The 13,349-nt window shown below is 45.6% G+C and overlaps 1 protein-coding gene across 1 annotated transcript; it reads right to left on the bottom strand.

Annotated features, from left to right (window-relative positions):
- Positions 1-511: 511 nt before the first annotated feature.
- minpp1b (multiple inositol-polyphosphate phosphatase 1b) lies at positions 512-11,852 on the bottom strand. Its single transcript, XM_044338438.1, has 7 exons — positions 11,138-11,852; positions 8,889-9,080; positions 8,437-8,631; positions 8,134-8,231; positions 7,925-8,055; positions 2,417-2,550; positions 512-1,752 (listed from the first exon to the last, which is right to left on the bottom strand). Exons 1-7 carry the CDS (start codon positions 11,577-11,579, stop codon positions 1,499-1,501), a joined length of 1,446 nt encoding a protein of 481 aa, XP_044194373.1. The 5' UTR covers positions 11,580-11,852; the 3' UTR covers positions 512-1,498.
- Positions 11,853-13,349: the final 1,497 nt, after the last annotated feature.

The raw sequence follows: 13,349 nt of genomic DNA, 5'->3' as shown, positions 1-13,349 counted from the left end.
GTGTGAGCTCAAACATGTTTAATTGATTTCATATTAATTACTGTAACAATCATTAAATCATCACAAACTCATCAAACTGTTTTTATTATTCAGCAGTTTCTCTTCACACCTGCCTGTTATTTTATATTTTATATTTGTCATAATTAACAATTAAACTTCGTCATTTCAGAAAAATTAGAACAAAGTTTTCACCAGAAAATGCATCATAATATTAAATAAGTCATAAATGTTTTATAAGAAACATGTAAATTAATTATCAATAATAATAATTTTATGAGTTTGCAGTTTTAACCTGAGAAAAATTAATATTCAGATTATTTCATGTATTTGTTGTAATTTTACAGCTAAAAGTTAAATTACAGAATAAAATCTGTTTTTAATGAGAATAAATTATTTTCAGACTATTTGAGAACAAATATGAAGTTTTTCTTGTAAATGGATGATTATTCTGTAATATTTCACAGAATCAAGTTAAACTGGTTTCTACTTTGAATCAAAGACAGAAGACTGATCAGTTTAAAACGGTGAAAATCTTTATTAAACTTTCAGATAAAAACATCTTTGTGGAATAAATCAAAGCGTCTCAGAGCAGGAAACCGTCCGCACATCAAAGGCTGATTTTGGCACTTTAAGTCTAAACTAATTAAATAAACCTGATGTGGATTCTCTCAGAGCCCGTTCACACATAAACCTGCAGCGGAAGAAGCTCAGTGAATCTGCTGAAAGCTCCACAGCAGCACCGAGGCTGCTGATTGGTCCAGAGAATAAATAAAGATCAATGAACCCTGTCGTCCCTCAAATAAACACAATCCCTGTAAAAACGCTTCGTACTGAACAGATTCAGACGTTCGCTGCGTTTCAGCGTCTCACAGGTTTGTTTTTAACATCTTTATGTTTTAAAACTAAAACATTTTCCCGAAACTGATCGATGACTAAATATATAAATATCATAATATCATAAAATGAACTGATGATGAAGTCTCATCGCACGTTGACATGAATCATCTGATCACAGAAACAGACGTGTTTGATTCTGATTACTGATGATCAATAACGTTCTGACAGACACACAACACGTTCAAAACACAACAAAAACTAATAAACACAAATGTTCCCAAAATAAATAATCAGATTTAAGATGTTTTTACTCAGAGAATAAAAACTTTACAAGAGAAAACTTCAGACTTTGTGTTTTTGGTTTCGTGAAGTCTTTGATCGACCGCAGCTGTTGCCGAGCTGTGATTGGACAGCCGCCGCCTGGGGGAGGGGCTGTGTTCCTGTTGCCGAGCTGTGATTGGACAGCCGCCGCCTGGGGGAGGGGCTTGTCGGACCAGTGTTTAACTCTTCTCTCAGAGCTTCTTAATCTGTTTGATTGAAGTAAAAAATAATTTAAACGTGACGAGAACATTTGAGCTGAACTGATTCCCATATTCACAGATCAATATATTGATTAAGGCTGTGGCAGAAGACGGATCCAGTGTTTTTACTGGTTTCCAGATCAGAGTTCGGTGTTGGGTCCTCGGCCGCTCGGTCTCCCCTCACACTCTCTGTGGAAGTCGCAGCCGTCCAGCAGGTGGCGGTACGTTGCCCGGACGTCTCGGTACAGCGGCGCGTCCTCCGCCTCCAGCCCCGGGAATCGAACCGGAGACTCGTTGACGAGCAGCTGCAGCCGCGGACCTCGCTGGCAGTCGTACAGGACGAACAGCAGGTTGGCGGCGTACGGGACAATCTCACTGGTCCGGAAACTTCGACCTGCGAGACGCGACGGGACACGTTAAAGTTATAATGTGTAAAAAATAACAGTTTAAATTTAAAAATTAACTAAAATCATCAACAGGATGTGAAGAAACAACAGTTCTGACGTTCTGTCAAAGACCTGAATGTGCTACTGAAGTTAGCATGCTAACCAGCTAGCTGCGGCCTGCGCTGTCTCGTAATACCACTTTACACCACAGAGGCGACGGAGAGTCACCGTCAGTCCAACATGAGACGAAGAAGAAGAAGTGATGGTGGAGTCGGGCTGAATGCTGCTGAACTTTTCTCTGTAGGACTGTTAATACGTCACTTTATTAAGTTTTAATACATCATCAGGTGAGAAACATGTAGATTCCAACATGTGGTCAGTTTAGCGTGTTGTAAAACGGCAGCAACTAACGAGACATGATGCTCAGCGACAGCTAGAATATATTAATTATAATAGTTTATATATTAGTTGAACTGAGAGTTATGTTGTAACTCATCTCTGTGATGCAGGTTTTGGGGGTTTTGGGGGTTTTGGGGGGGTCAGTTCTTACACGATACCTTTAAACCTGGAAACACTGAGCCGGTGACATCAGGCCTCACTTCTATACTCTCTTCCTATTGGCTGACTTATCATTATCCGATTGAACCTCAGGATGGGGGCGGGGCTTCGTACCGTGCTGTGTGCTGTAGTTGTCGGCGGTGGGCGGAGTCTTGTCCTTGTAGAGTCCTAGCAGGGAGAGGAGGGGGAGGAGCGTCTCAGCGTGGCCCACCAGGACGGAGGCGGGTTCAGGCGACGCCTCGCTGGACCTGACGGACGACAACAAACCTTCACATCAGCGTGAGGAGAGTTTACGGCAGGTTAAAGGTTTGAAACGACTCGTTTCAGTCATTTAGAAAACATGTCGAAAACCATTTAAACACTAAAACAGCCGAGATGGAAAAAAGTAGAGACGTCTCACAATGTCTCAGTTTCCCAAAACCACAAACTGCTGCGTTTTCCAGCTGAGTATCGACCTACTGACGGAGGGAATGTCTGTTACTCTGTCTGTTACTCTGTCTGTTACTGTCTGTTACTCTGTCTGTTACTCTGTTACTGTCTGTTACTCTGTCTGTTACTCTGTCTGTTAATCTGTGTCTGTTACTCTGTCTGTTACTGTCTGTTACTCTGTGTGTCTGTTACTCTGTCTGTTACTCTGTGTGTCTGTTACTCTGTCTGTTACTCTGTGTCTGTTACTCTGTGTGTCTGTTACTCTGTCTGTTACTCTGTCTGTTACTCTGTTACTGTCTGTTACTCTGTCTGTTACTGTCTGTTACTCTGTCTGTTACTCTGTATGTTACTGTCTGTTACTCTGTCTGTTACTGTCTGTTACTGTCTGTTACTCTGTGTGTCTGTTACTCTGTCTGTTTGTCTGTTACTGTCTGTTACTCTGTCTGTTACTCTGTCTGTTACTCTGTCTGTTACTCTGTTACTGTCTGTTACTCTGTCTGTTACTGTCTGTTACTGTCTGTTACTCTGTGTGTCTGTTACTCTGTCTGTTAATCTGTCTGTTACTGTCTGTTACTCTGTCTGTTACTCTGTCTGTTAATCTGTGTCTGTTACTCTGTCTGTTACTGTCTGTTACTCTGTGTGTCTGTTACTCTGTCTGTTAATCTGTCTGCTACTGTCTGTTACTCTGTCTGTTACTCTGTGTGTCTGTTACTCTGTCTGTTACTCTGTGTCTGTTACTCTGTGTGTCTGTTACTCTGTCTGTTACTCTGTCTGTTACTCTGTTACTGTCTGTTACTCTGTCTGTTACTGTCTGTTACTCTGTCTGTTACTGTCTGTTACTGTCTGTTACTCTGTCTGTTACTGTCTGTTACTCTGTCTGTTAATCTGTGTCTGTTACTCTGTCTGTTACTGTCTGTTACTGTCTGTTACTCTGTCTGTTACTCTGTCTGTTAATCTGTGTCTGTTACTCTGTCTGTTACTGTCTGTTACTCTGTGTGTCTGTTACTCTGTCTGTTACTCTGTCTGTTACTCTGTTACTGTCTGTTACTCTGTCTGTTACTCTGTCTGTTACTGTGTTACTGTCTGTTACTCTGTCTGTTACTGTCTGTTACTCTGTTACTGTCTGTTACTCTGTCTGTTACTCTGTCTGTTACTGTGTTACTGTCTGTTACTCTGTCTGTTACTCTGTCTGTTACTGTGTTACTGTCTGTTACTCTGTCTGTTACTCTGTCTGTTACTGTCTGTTACTCTGTCTGTTACTCTGTCTGTTACTCTGTTACTGTCTGTTACTCTGTCTGTTACTGTCTGTTACTCTGTTACTGTCTGTTGCTCTGTCTGTTGCTCTGTCTGTTACTCTGTCTGTTACTCTGTCTGTTACTCTGTCTGTTACTGTGTTACTGTCTGTTACTCTGTCTGTTACTCTGTCTGTTACTCTGTTACTCTGTCTGTTACTCTGTTACTGTCTGTTACTCTGTTACTGTCTGTTACTCTGTCTGTTACTCTGTCTGTTACTCTGTATGTTACTCTGTTACTGTCTGTTACTCTGTCTGTTACTGTCTGTTACTCTGTTACTCTGTTACTCTGTCTGTTACTCTGTCTGTTACTGTCTGTTACTGTCTGTTACTCTGTCTGTTACTGTGTTACTGTCTGTTACTCTGTCTGTTACTCTGTCTGTTACTCTGTCTGTTACTGTCTGTTACTCTGTCTGTTACTCTGTCTGTTACTCTGTCTGTTACTCTGTTACTGTCTGTTACTCTGTCTGTTACTCTGTCTGTTACTCTGTCTGTTACTCTGTCTGTTACTGTCTGTTACTCTGTTACTGTCTGTTACTCTGTCTGTTACTCTGTCTGTTACTCTGTCTGTTACTGTCTGTTACTGTGTGTGTCTGTTACTGTCTGTTACTCTGTCTGTTACTCTGTTACTGTCTGTTACTCTGTCTGTTACTGTCTGTTACTCTGTCTGTTACTGTCTGTTACTGTCTGTTACTCTGTGTGTCTGTTACTCTGTCTGTTACTGTCTGTTACTCTGTCTGTTACTGTCTGTTACTCTGTCTGTTAATCTGTGTCTGTTACTCTGTCTGTTACTGTCTGTTACTGTCTGTTACTCTGTCTGTTACTCTGTCTGTTAATCTGTGTCTGTTACTCTGTCTGTTACTCTGTCTGTTACTCTGTGTGTCTGTTACTCTGTCTGTTACTCTGTCTGTTACTCTGTCTGTTACTCTGTGTGTCTGTTTGTCTGTTACTCTGTCTGTTACTCTGTGTGTCTGTTACTCTGTCTGTTACTCTGTCTGTTACTGTGTGTCTGTTACTCTGTTACTCTGTCTGTTAATCTGTGTCTGTTACTCTGTGTGTCTGTTACTCTGTGTGTCTGTTACTCTGTCTGTTACTGTCTGTTACTCTGTGTGTCTGTTACTCTGTCTGTTACTCTGTGTGTCTGTTACTCTGTCTGTTACTCTGTCTGTTACTGTCTGTTACTCTGTCTGTTACTGTCTGTTACTCTGTGTGTCTGTCTGTTACTCTGTCTGTTACTCTGTGTGTCTGTTACTCTGTCTGTTACTCTGTCTGTTACTGTGTGTCTGTTACTCTGTTACTCTGTCTGTTAATCTGTGTGTCTGTTACTCTGTCTGTTACTCTGTCTGTTACTGTGTGTCTGTTACTCTGTTACTCTGTCTGTTAATCTGTGTGTCTGTTACTCTGTCTGTTACTGTCTGTTACTCTGTGTGTCTGTTACTCTGTCTGTTACTCTGTCTGTTACTCTGTCTGTTAATCTGTGTGTCTGTTACTCTGTCTGTTACTCTGTCTGTTAATCTGTGTGTCTGTTACTCTGTCTGTTACTCTGTCTGTTACTCTGTGTGTCTGTTACTCTGTCTGTTACTCTGTCTGTTAATCTGTGTGTCTGTTACTCTGTCTGTTACTGTCTGTTACTCTGTGTGTCTGTTACTCTGTCTGTTACTCTGTCTGTTACTCTGTGTGTCTGTTACTCTGTCTGTTACTCTGTCTGTTACTCTGTCTGTTACTCTGTCTGTTACTGTCTGTTACTCTGTCTGTTACTCTGTCTGTTACTCTGTTACTGTCTGTTACTCTGTTACTGTCTGTTACTCTGTCTGTTACTCTGTATGTTACTCTGTTACTGTCTGTTACTCTGTCTGTTACTGTCTGTTACTCTGTTACTGTCTGTTACTCTGTCTGTTACTCTGTCTGTTACTGTCTGTTACTGTCTGTTACTGTCTGTTACTGTCTGTTACTCTGTTACTCTCTGTTACTGTGTTACTGTCTGTTACTCTGTCTGTTACTCTGTCTGTTACTCTGTCTGTTACTCTGTCTGTTACTCTGTTACTGTCTGTTACTCTGTCTGTTACTCTGTCTGTTACTCTGTTACTGTCTGTTACTCTGTCTGTTACTGTCTGTTACTCTGTTACTCTGTCTGTTACTCTGTCTGTTACTCTGTCTGTTACTGTCTGTTACTGTGTGTGTCTGTTACTGTCTGTTACTCTATCTGTTACTCTGTTACTGTCTGTTACTCTGTCTGTTACTGTCTGTTACTCTGTCTGTTACTGTCTGTTACTCTGTGTGTCTGTTACTCTGTCTGTTACTCTGTCTGTTACTGTCTGTTACTCTGTCTGTTAATCTGTGTCTGTTACTCTGTCTGTTACTGTCTGTTACTCTGTGTGTCTGTTACTCTGTCTGTTACTCTGTGTGTCTGTTACTCTGTCTGTTACTCTGCCTGTTACTCTGTGTGTCTGTTACTCTGTCTGTTACTCTGTCTGTTACTCTGTCTGTTACTCTGTTACTGTCTGTTACTCTGTCTGTTACTCTGTCTGTTACTCTGTCTGTTACTGTCTGTTACTCTGTCTGTTACTGTCTGTTACTGTCTGTTACTCTGTGTGTCTGTTACTCTGTCTGTTTGTCTGTTACTGTCTGTTACTCTGTCTGTTACTCTGTCTGTTACTCTGTCTGTTACTCTGTTACTGTCTGTTACTCTGTCTGTTACTGTCTGTTACTCTGTCTGTTACTGTCTGTTACTGTCTGTTACTCTGTGTGTCTGTTACTCTGTCTGTTACTGTCTGTTACTCTGTCTGTTACTGTCTGTTACTCTGTCTGTTAATCTGTGTCTGTTACTCTGTCTGTTACTGTCTGTTACTGTCTGTTACTCTGTCTGTTACTCTGTCTGTTACTCTGTCTGTTAATCTGTGTCTGTTACTCTGTCTGTTACTCTGTCTGTCTGTTACTCTGTCTGTTACTCTGTGTGTCTGTTACTCTGTCTGTTACTCTGTCTGTTACTCTGTCTGTTACTCTGTGTGTCTGTTTGTCTGTTACTCTGTCTGTTACTCTGTGTGTCTGTTACTCTGTCTGTTACTCTGTCTGTTACTGTGTGTCTGTTACTCTGTTACTCTGTCTGTTAATCTGTGTCTGTTACTCTGTGTGTCTGTTACTCTGTGTGTCTGTTACTGTCTGTTACTCTGTGTGTCTGTTACTCTGTCTGTTACTCTGTGTGTCTGTTACTCTGTCTGTTACTCTGTCTGTTACTGTCTGTTACTGTCTGTTACTCTGTCTGTTACTGTCTGTTACTCTGTGTGTCTGTTTGTCTGTTACTCTGTCTGTTACTCTGTGTGTCTGTTACTCTGTCTGTTACTCTGTCTGTTACTGTGTGTCTGTTACTCTGTTACTCTGTCTGTTAATCTGTGTGTCTGTTACTCTGTCTGTTACTCTGTCTGTTACTGTGTGTCTGTTACTCTGTTACTCTGTCTGTTAATCTGTGTCTGTTACTCTGTCTGTTACTGTCTGTTACTCTGTGTGTCTGTTACTCTGTCTGTTACTCTGTCTGTTAATCTGTGTGTCTGTTACTCTGTCTGTTACTGTCTGTTACTCTGTGTGTCTGTTACTCTGTCTGTTACTCTGTCTGTTACTCTGTCTGTTACTCTGTGTGTCTGTTACTCTGTGTGTCTGTTACTCTGTCTGTTACCTGCATCGTTGTGAGTTCAGTGTCCAATCAGGTGAGTTTGGACACGCGACACGTTTACTATTAATAAACTTTGAATAAAGCAGCGACCAATCAGCTGCCTGGAAGACTTTTATTGTGAAACATCTGCAGGAAGTGCAGCGATTCGCTGACAGCAGCTTAACGATTGAAAAATGAATCTGTGATTACAGACGAGTCTGTCTGTGCTCGGTAACGTCTGATGATGTCACCGACCTGCGGGGGCGTCCGGCCTTGTCGAGCGTCCTGAAGACGTGATGGAAGAGAGGACAGCTGGACAGACTGCTGATCACATGACCATGAGAACGCTTCCAGTACTGCTTCAGGTCCGACTTGTACTCCAACACCTGCGGAGAGAGACGGCGGGTAAATACACCGAAACGCTCCGTCGGCGGGTTAAAGGGTTAAAGTTCTGCTGCTTTGACCTTGGCGTCGCTCTCGTCAAACAGGAAGCACCACGGAGAGTGAAGAGACTTGATAGACAGCTCGTAGGAACACAAGAAGAACGCCGCTTCCACCAGATCTACAGGACACACGGAGGGACAAAACTCGTCATCGTTTATCGGCTCGTTGACGTCAGCCGGTAATAAGTTTGGACTTTTTGTATTTGAGTGAGATTTAATGTCAAATAAAAACGAATTTAATTATTGACGCCAGTGAATTGATGATCGATTATTGACATCCCTAAAGCTGGTGGTGTTGCTATGGCAACAGTGCGTGCATGTGACCTGGTGTGAGGCGGTGATGAGGAAGGCCCAGCCTCTCGGACATCCTCCTCCTCACTCTCTCCATCTCCTCGCCGTGTTTGAATTTCTCCACCTCTGCCAGCGCCGTGCGGTTGTTCTCCACGCCCTCCACGTAACCGCGGCAACGCTCAAAGAAACGCATCAGATGGTCATCCAACTCGTGGCTGTAGTGCACCTCTGTGAGAGAGAGAGAGAGAGAGAGAGAGAGAGAGAGAGAGATCACATGACCTGCTGCCTCGCTCCGTTTCCTCAACCAGTAGTGACATCATACTGATTCAGAATACAGCCATGGAGAGAAGCACAATGCATGCTGGGTAAAACAGAACCAACAAGACAGACAGAAGTCAGGCGTGTTCGGGCGTGTTCAGGCGTGTTCGGGCGTGTTCAGGCGTGTTCGGGCGTGTTCAGGCGTGTTCGGGCGTGTAGAATCTCACCGTGGCGTCCCCAGTGCTGCTGCAGACCCTCCTGAAACGCCTCCACGCTGCTCACACAGCGATGCTTCGAGCTGCTCAGGAAGCTGATCCTCCTCTTCCTCACGTTCTCCTCTGACAGCAGAGACGGGAACAAGGCGGACAGACGCCTCGCCAGCTGACGGAGGTCATCTCTGCCCTTCTCCACCAGCTGACCTGAGGAGGAGGAGGAGGAGGAGGAGGAGGAGGAGGAGGGAGGAGGAAGGAGGAGGAGGGAGAGGAGGAGGAGGGAGAGGAGGAGGAGGAAGGAGGAGAGGAGGAGGGAGAGGAGGAGGAGGAAGGAGGAGAGGAGGAGGAGGAGGGAGAGGAGGAGGAGGGAGAGGAAGAGGAGGAGGGAGAGGAGGAGGAGGAAGGAGGAGGAGGGAGAGGAGGAGGAGGAAGGAGGAGGAGGGAGAGGAGGAGGAGGAGAGGAAGAGGAAGAGGAGGAGGAGGAAGGAGAGGAAGAGGAGGAGGAGAGGAAGAGGAGGGAGAGGAAGAGGAGGAAGGAGAGGAGGAGGAGAGGAAGAGGAGGAGAGGAAGAGGAGGAAGGAGAGGAGGAGGAGAGGAAGAGGAGGAGAGGAAGAGGAGGAGAGGAAGAGGAGGAGGGAGAGGAAGAGGAGGAAGGAGAGGAGGAGGAGAGGAAGAGGAGGAGGGAGAGGAGGAGGAGGAAGGAGAGAGAGGAGGAGGAGAGGAAGAGGAGGGAGAGGAAGAGGAGGAAGGAGAGGAGGAGGAGAGGAAGAGGAGGAGGGAGAGGAGGAGGAGGAAGGAGAGGAAGAGGAGGAGAGGAAGAGGAGGGAGAGGAAGAGGAGGAAGGAGAGGAGGAGGAGAGGAAGAGGAGGAGAGGAAGAGGAGGAAGGAGAGGAGGAGGAGAGGAAGAGGAGGAGAGGAAGAGGAGGAGAGGAAGAGGAGGAGGGAGAGGAAGAGGAGGAAGGAGAGGAGGAGGGAGGGGAGGAGGAGGAAGGAGGGAGAGGAGGAGGAGGAGGAGAGGAAGAGGAGGAGGGAGAGGAAGAGGAGGAGGAGGAGGGAGAGGAAGAGGAGGAGAGGAAGAGGAGGAGGGAGAGGAGGAGGAGGAGGAGGAAGAGGAGGAGGAGGGAGAGGAGGAGAAGGAGGGAGGGAGAGGAGGAGGAGGAGGGGGAGGAGGAGGAGGAAGGAGGGAGAGGAGGAAGGAGGAAGAGGAGGAGGGAGAGGAAGAGGAGGAGGGAGAGGAGAGGAGGGAGAGGAAGAGGAGGAGGGAGAGGAAGAGGAGGAGGGAGAGGAGAGGAGGGAGAGGAAGAGGAGGAGGGAGAGGAAGAGGAGGAGGGAGAGGAGGAGGAGGAGAGGAAGAGGAAGAGGAGGAGGAGGAAGGAGAGGAAGAGGAGGAGGAGAGGAAGAGGAGGGAGAGGAAGAGGAGGAAGGAGAGGAGGAGGAGAGGAAGAGGAGGAGAGGAAGAGGAGGAAGGAGAGGAGGAGGAGAGGAAGAGGAGGAGAGGAAGAGGAGGAGAGGAAGAGGAGGAGGGAGAGGAAGAGGAGGAAGGAGAGGAGGAGGAGAGGAAGAGGAGGAGGGAGAGGAGGAGGAGGAAGGAGAGAGAGGAGGAGGAGAGGAAGAGGAGGGAGAGGAAGAGGAGGAAGGAGAGGAGGAGGAGAGGAAGAAAAGGAAGTAGGAGGAGAGGAAGAGGAAGGAGAGGAAGAGGAGGAGAGGAAGAGGAGGGAGAGGAAGAGGAGGAGAGGAAGAGGAGGAGAGGAAGAGGAGGAGAGGAAGAGGAGGAAGGAGAGGAGGAGGAGAGGAAGAGGAGGAGAGGAAGAGGAGGAGAGGAAGAGGAGGAGGGAGAGGAAGAGGAGGAAGGAGAGGAGGAGGGAGGGGAGGAGGAGGAAGGAGGGAGAGGAGGAGGAGGAGGAGAGGAAGAGGAGGAGGGAGAGGAAGAGGAGGAGGAGGAGGGAGAGGAAGAGGAGGAGAGGAAGAGGAGGAGGGAGAGGAGGAGGAGGAGGAGGAAGAGGAGGAGGAGGGAGAGGAGGAGAAGGAGGGAGGGAGAGGAGGAGGAGGAGGGGGAGGAGGAGGAGGAAGGAGGGAGAGGAGGAAGGAGGAAGAGGAGGAGGGAGAGGAAGAGGAGGAGGGAGAGGAGAGGAGGGAGAGGAAGAGGAGGAGGGAGAGGAAGAGGAGGAGGGAGAGGAGGAGGAGGAGGAGGAAGAGGAAGAGGAGGATAACATATAATATTCATAGCCATGTGGAATATTTCCCCTCGTGTTTTGCGTCCTCACCGTCCATGTCCTCGGTGAACCACATCTCCCAGCGGCTCTGGATGTCCCGCAGCCAGGCCCCGGACCCCCCGGACCCCCCGGACCCCCCGGTAAACCCGGTACCTGCGGAGCCCCCTCTAGCCTCCCTCCGCACCAGCTCGCTCAGTTTGTGGATCCTGCGGATGTTTTTGACGGTCGGGTACCGGCTGCCGTGCCTGATGACGGCGGTCAGGTGCACCGGGGAGCAGCGCTCCGTGTCCGGGGGCTTTAACACGGATTTATTGACAGACAAGGCGTCCCGCAGCAGGTGCGGGTTCACCTCCTCGTACCGGGTCTTGGTCCCGAAGTAAGAGGCGATGTGCGGGACGTCCTGGACCGACAGAGAGGAGCAGGACAGGCGGGTCAGCAGCAGGCTGAGAGCCGCCGTCAGGACGCTGTTTCTGGGCAGAGAAACGGAGAACATGTCGGCGGAGCTCCGGATGTTTCTCCCGCCTTTGTTTGCTTTGTTGATGTTCCGGGTTCACGTGACCTTTGACCCGTCTGTCGCTCAGCGCGTCACAGTTTTCAAATCGATCATTTGTCATAAAACTACAACTAGTACTAATATCAATACTCACTAATATCGATCAGGACATCGATAGAACACATCTATTATTTTTCATGTAGCTTCAAAACCAGAAACATGCGTCACTTCCGGTGAATACACAAACAGCTTCCGTTTAAATATTCCAAAATAAAAGCCAGAACAAAAATACTTCTGTCGTTTACTTTCAAAATAAAAGCGTGGAACGCTTCAAATGAACAAAATGTTTGTTTCTTTGTTTCTTTGTTTGTGTGTTTGTTTGTTTGTTTGTTTGTTTGTTTGTTTGTTTGTTTGTTTGCATTCCCCGAGGAAACAGACATGGAGGTCTTATCTTAATTACAAGATCTCTTCTGGTAATTATGAGATTGTTCTCTCACAATAACGACTTCCTGATCTCGTTATTAAGAGAAACGTTTGAATGGTTATTGATCATCGTTTTAGGAGACAGACATGATGATGCTGTCTGATTTAATTCACTTTGATTTCTGCTTGAACAATCCAACAACGTTGATTTACTGACTGTTCAGTTTATTGTGTAAAATATGTCTTCATAATCCGGATTATTATCAGGATTAAAATACCTTTCAGAAACTGTCCGTCTGTGGGTTTGAGTGACTCCAGGTTTAAATGTTCTTACAGGGGTTGACTGGACTGAGTGAGCGGAGGACTGTGATTACTGTTAAACACACACAAATGTAGGAATTTGTGCATTTAAATATCTTTATGATTTTATGGGGGAATTATGAGTTATTATTGTGCAACAACTCCAACATGAAATTATTCGTCCAGTGACATAACTCATATTAGAGCAGGTGTAATAACAGGGAAATAATCCTCCTCGTTGGACACACAAGAGAGATCAATTAGAATTATGATTGTTATTAATCATAATTATGATTTTGTAAGGGTTTAAGGTCTTTTAAGGTTGAGTGACTGAGATGCACAAGAAAACACAAACAAGTTCACTTTAGTTACACATTTATTACTAATACTACAGCTACAAGTACTAAACACTACAACATTTAACAGATGAGACACAAGAGGGACACTGGTGCACAAGGCTAGTGAATGATTGTGATGCATGATGCAGAGTTATGTATTGTGTAGTTGATATGAGAGACCTGATAAACAGTCAGTCAACAGCAGAAAGGGCCAAAAACAGCACTGAGTCTCAGATAAGATACTGTTTTAAAGTTTCGGTCTGTCCGCCCAGAAGATGCCTCCTGGCCGATCCCAGGGGTTGCAAAGTTCTGGGGGAGCAGAGTCAGTCCCTTCCTGTCCACAGACAGGCGGGTTCAGTTCCTGAATACAGTTACTCCATTAATCAAAGTATTTACAATTTAACAATTTCATGATTCCTAATTTCACAGTTTCGATAGTAGCTTTAGTGTTCTGACAGTGAACCAAGCAGAACGGTTCTAAACATGATGGTGTTATCATGGATGATGGGACTATGTTAGTGGTTCATGTCCTGGCTTTAAGGCAGTGGAATAAAAGTCTAAATAAAGTACATAATAACACATATTGTGATATAAACACATATCAACATACAACAATAATTGTCCTTATACAAGATCTAAAACTACATCTGTAGGTCCATTAGCTTTACAGTCCTCTGTTCTCCTTAATCTGACTGCAAACGTCAGGGGT

Source organism: Thunnus albacares, chromosome 20 (genome assembly GCF_914725855.1).
Source record: "Thunnus albacares chromosome 20, fThuAlb1.1, whole genome shotgun sequence".
NCBI lineage: Eukaryota > Metazoa > Chordata > Actinopteri > Scombriformes > Scombridae > Thunnus > Thunnus albacares.
This window is presented reverse-complemented; position numbering and strand designations above follow the sequence as displayed.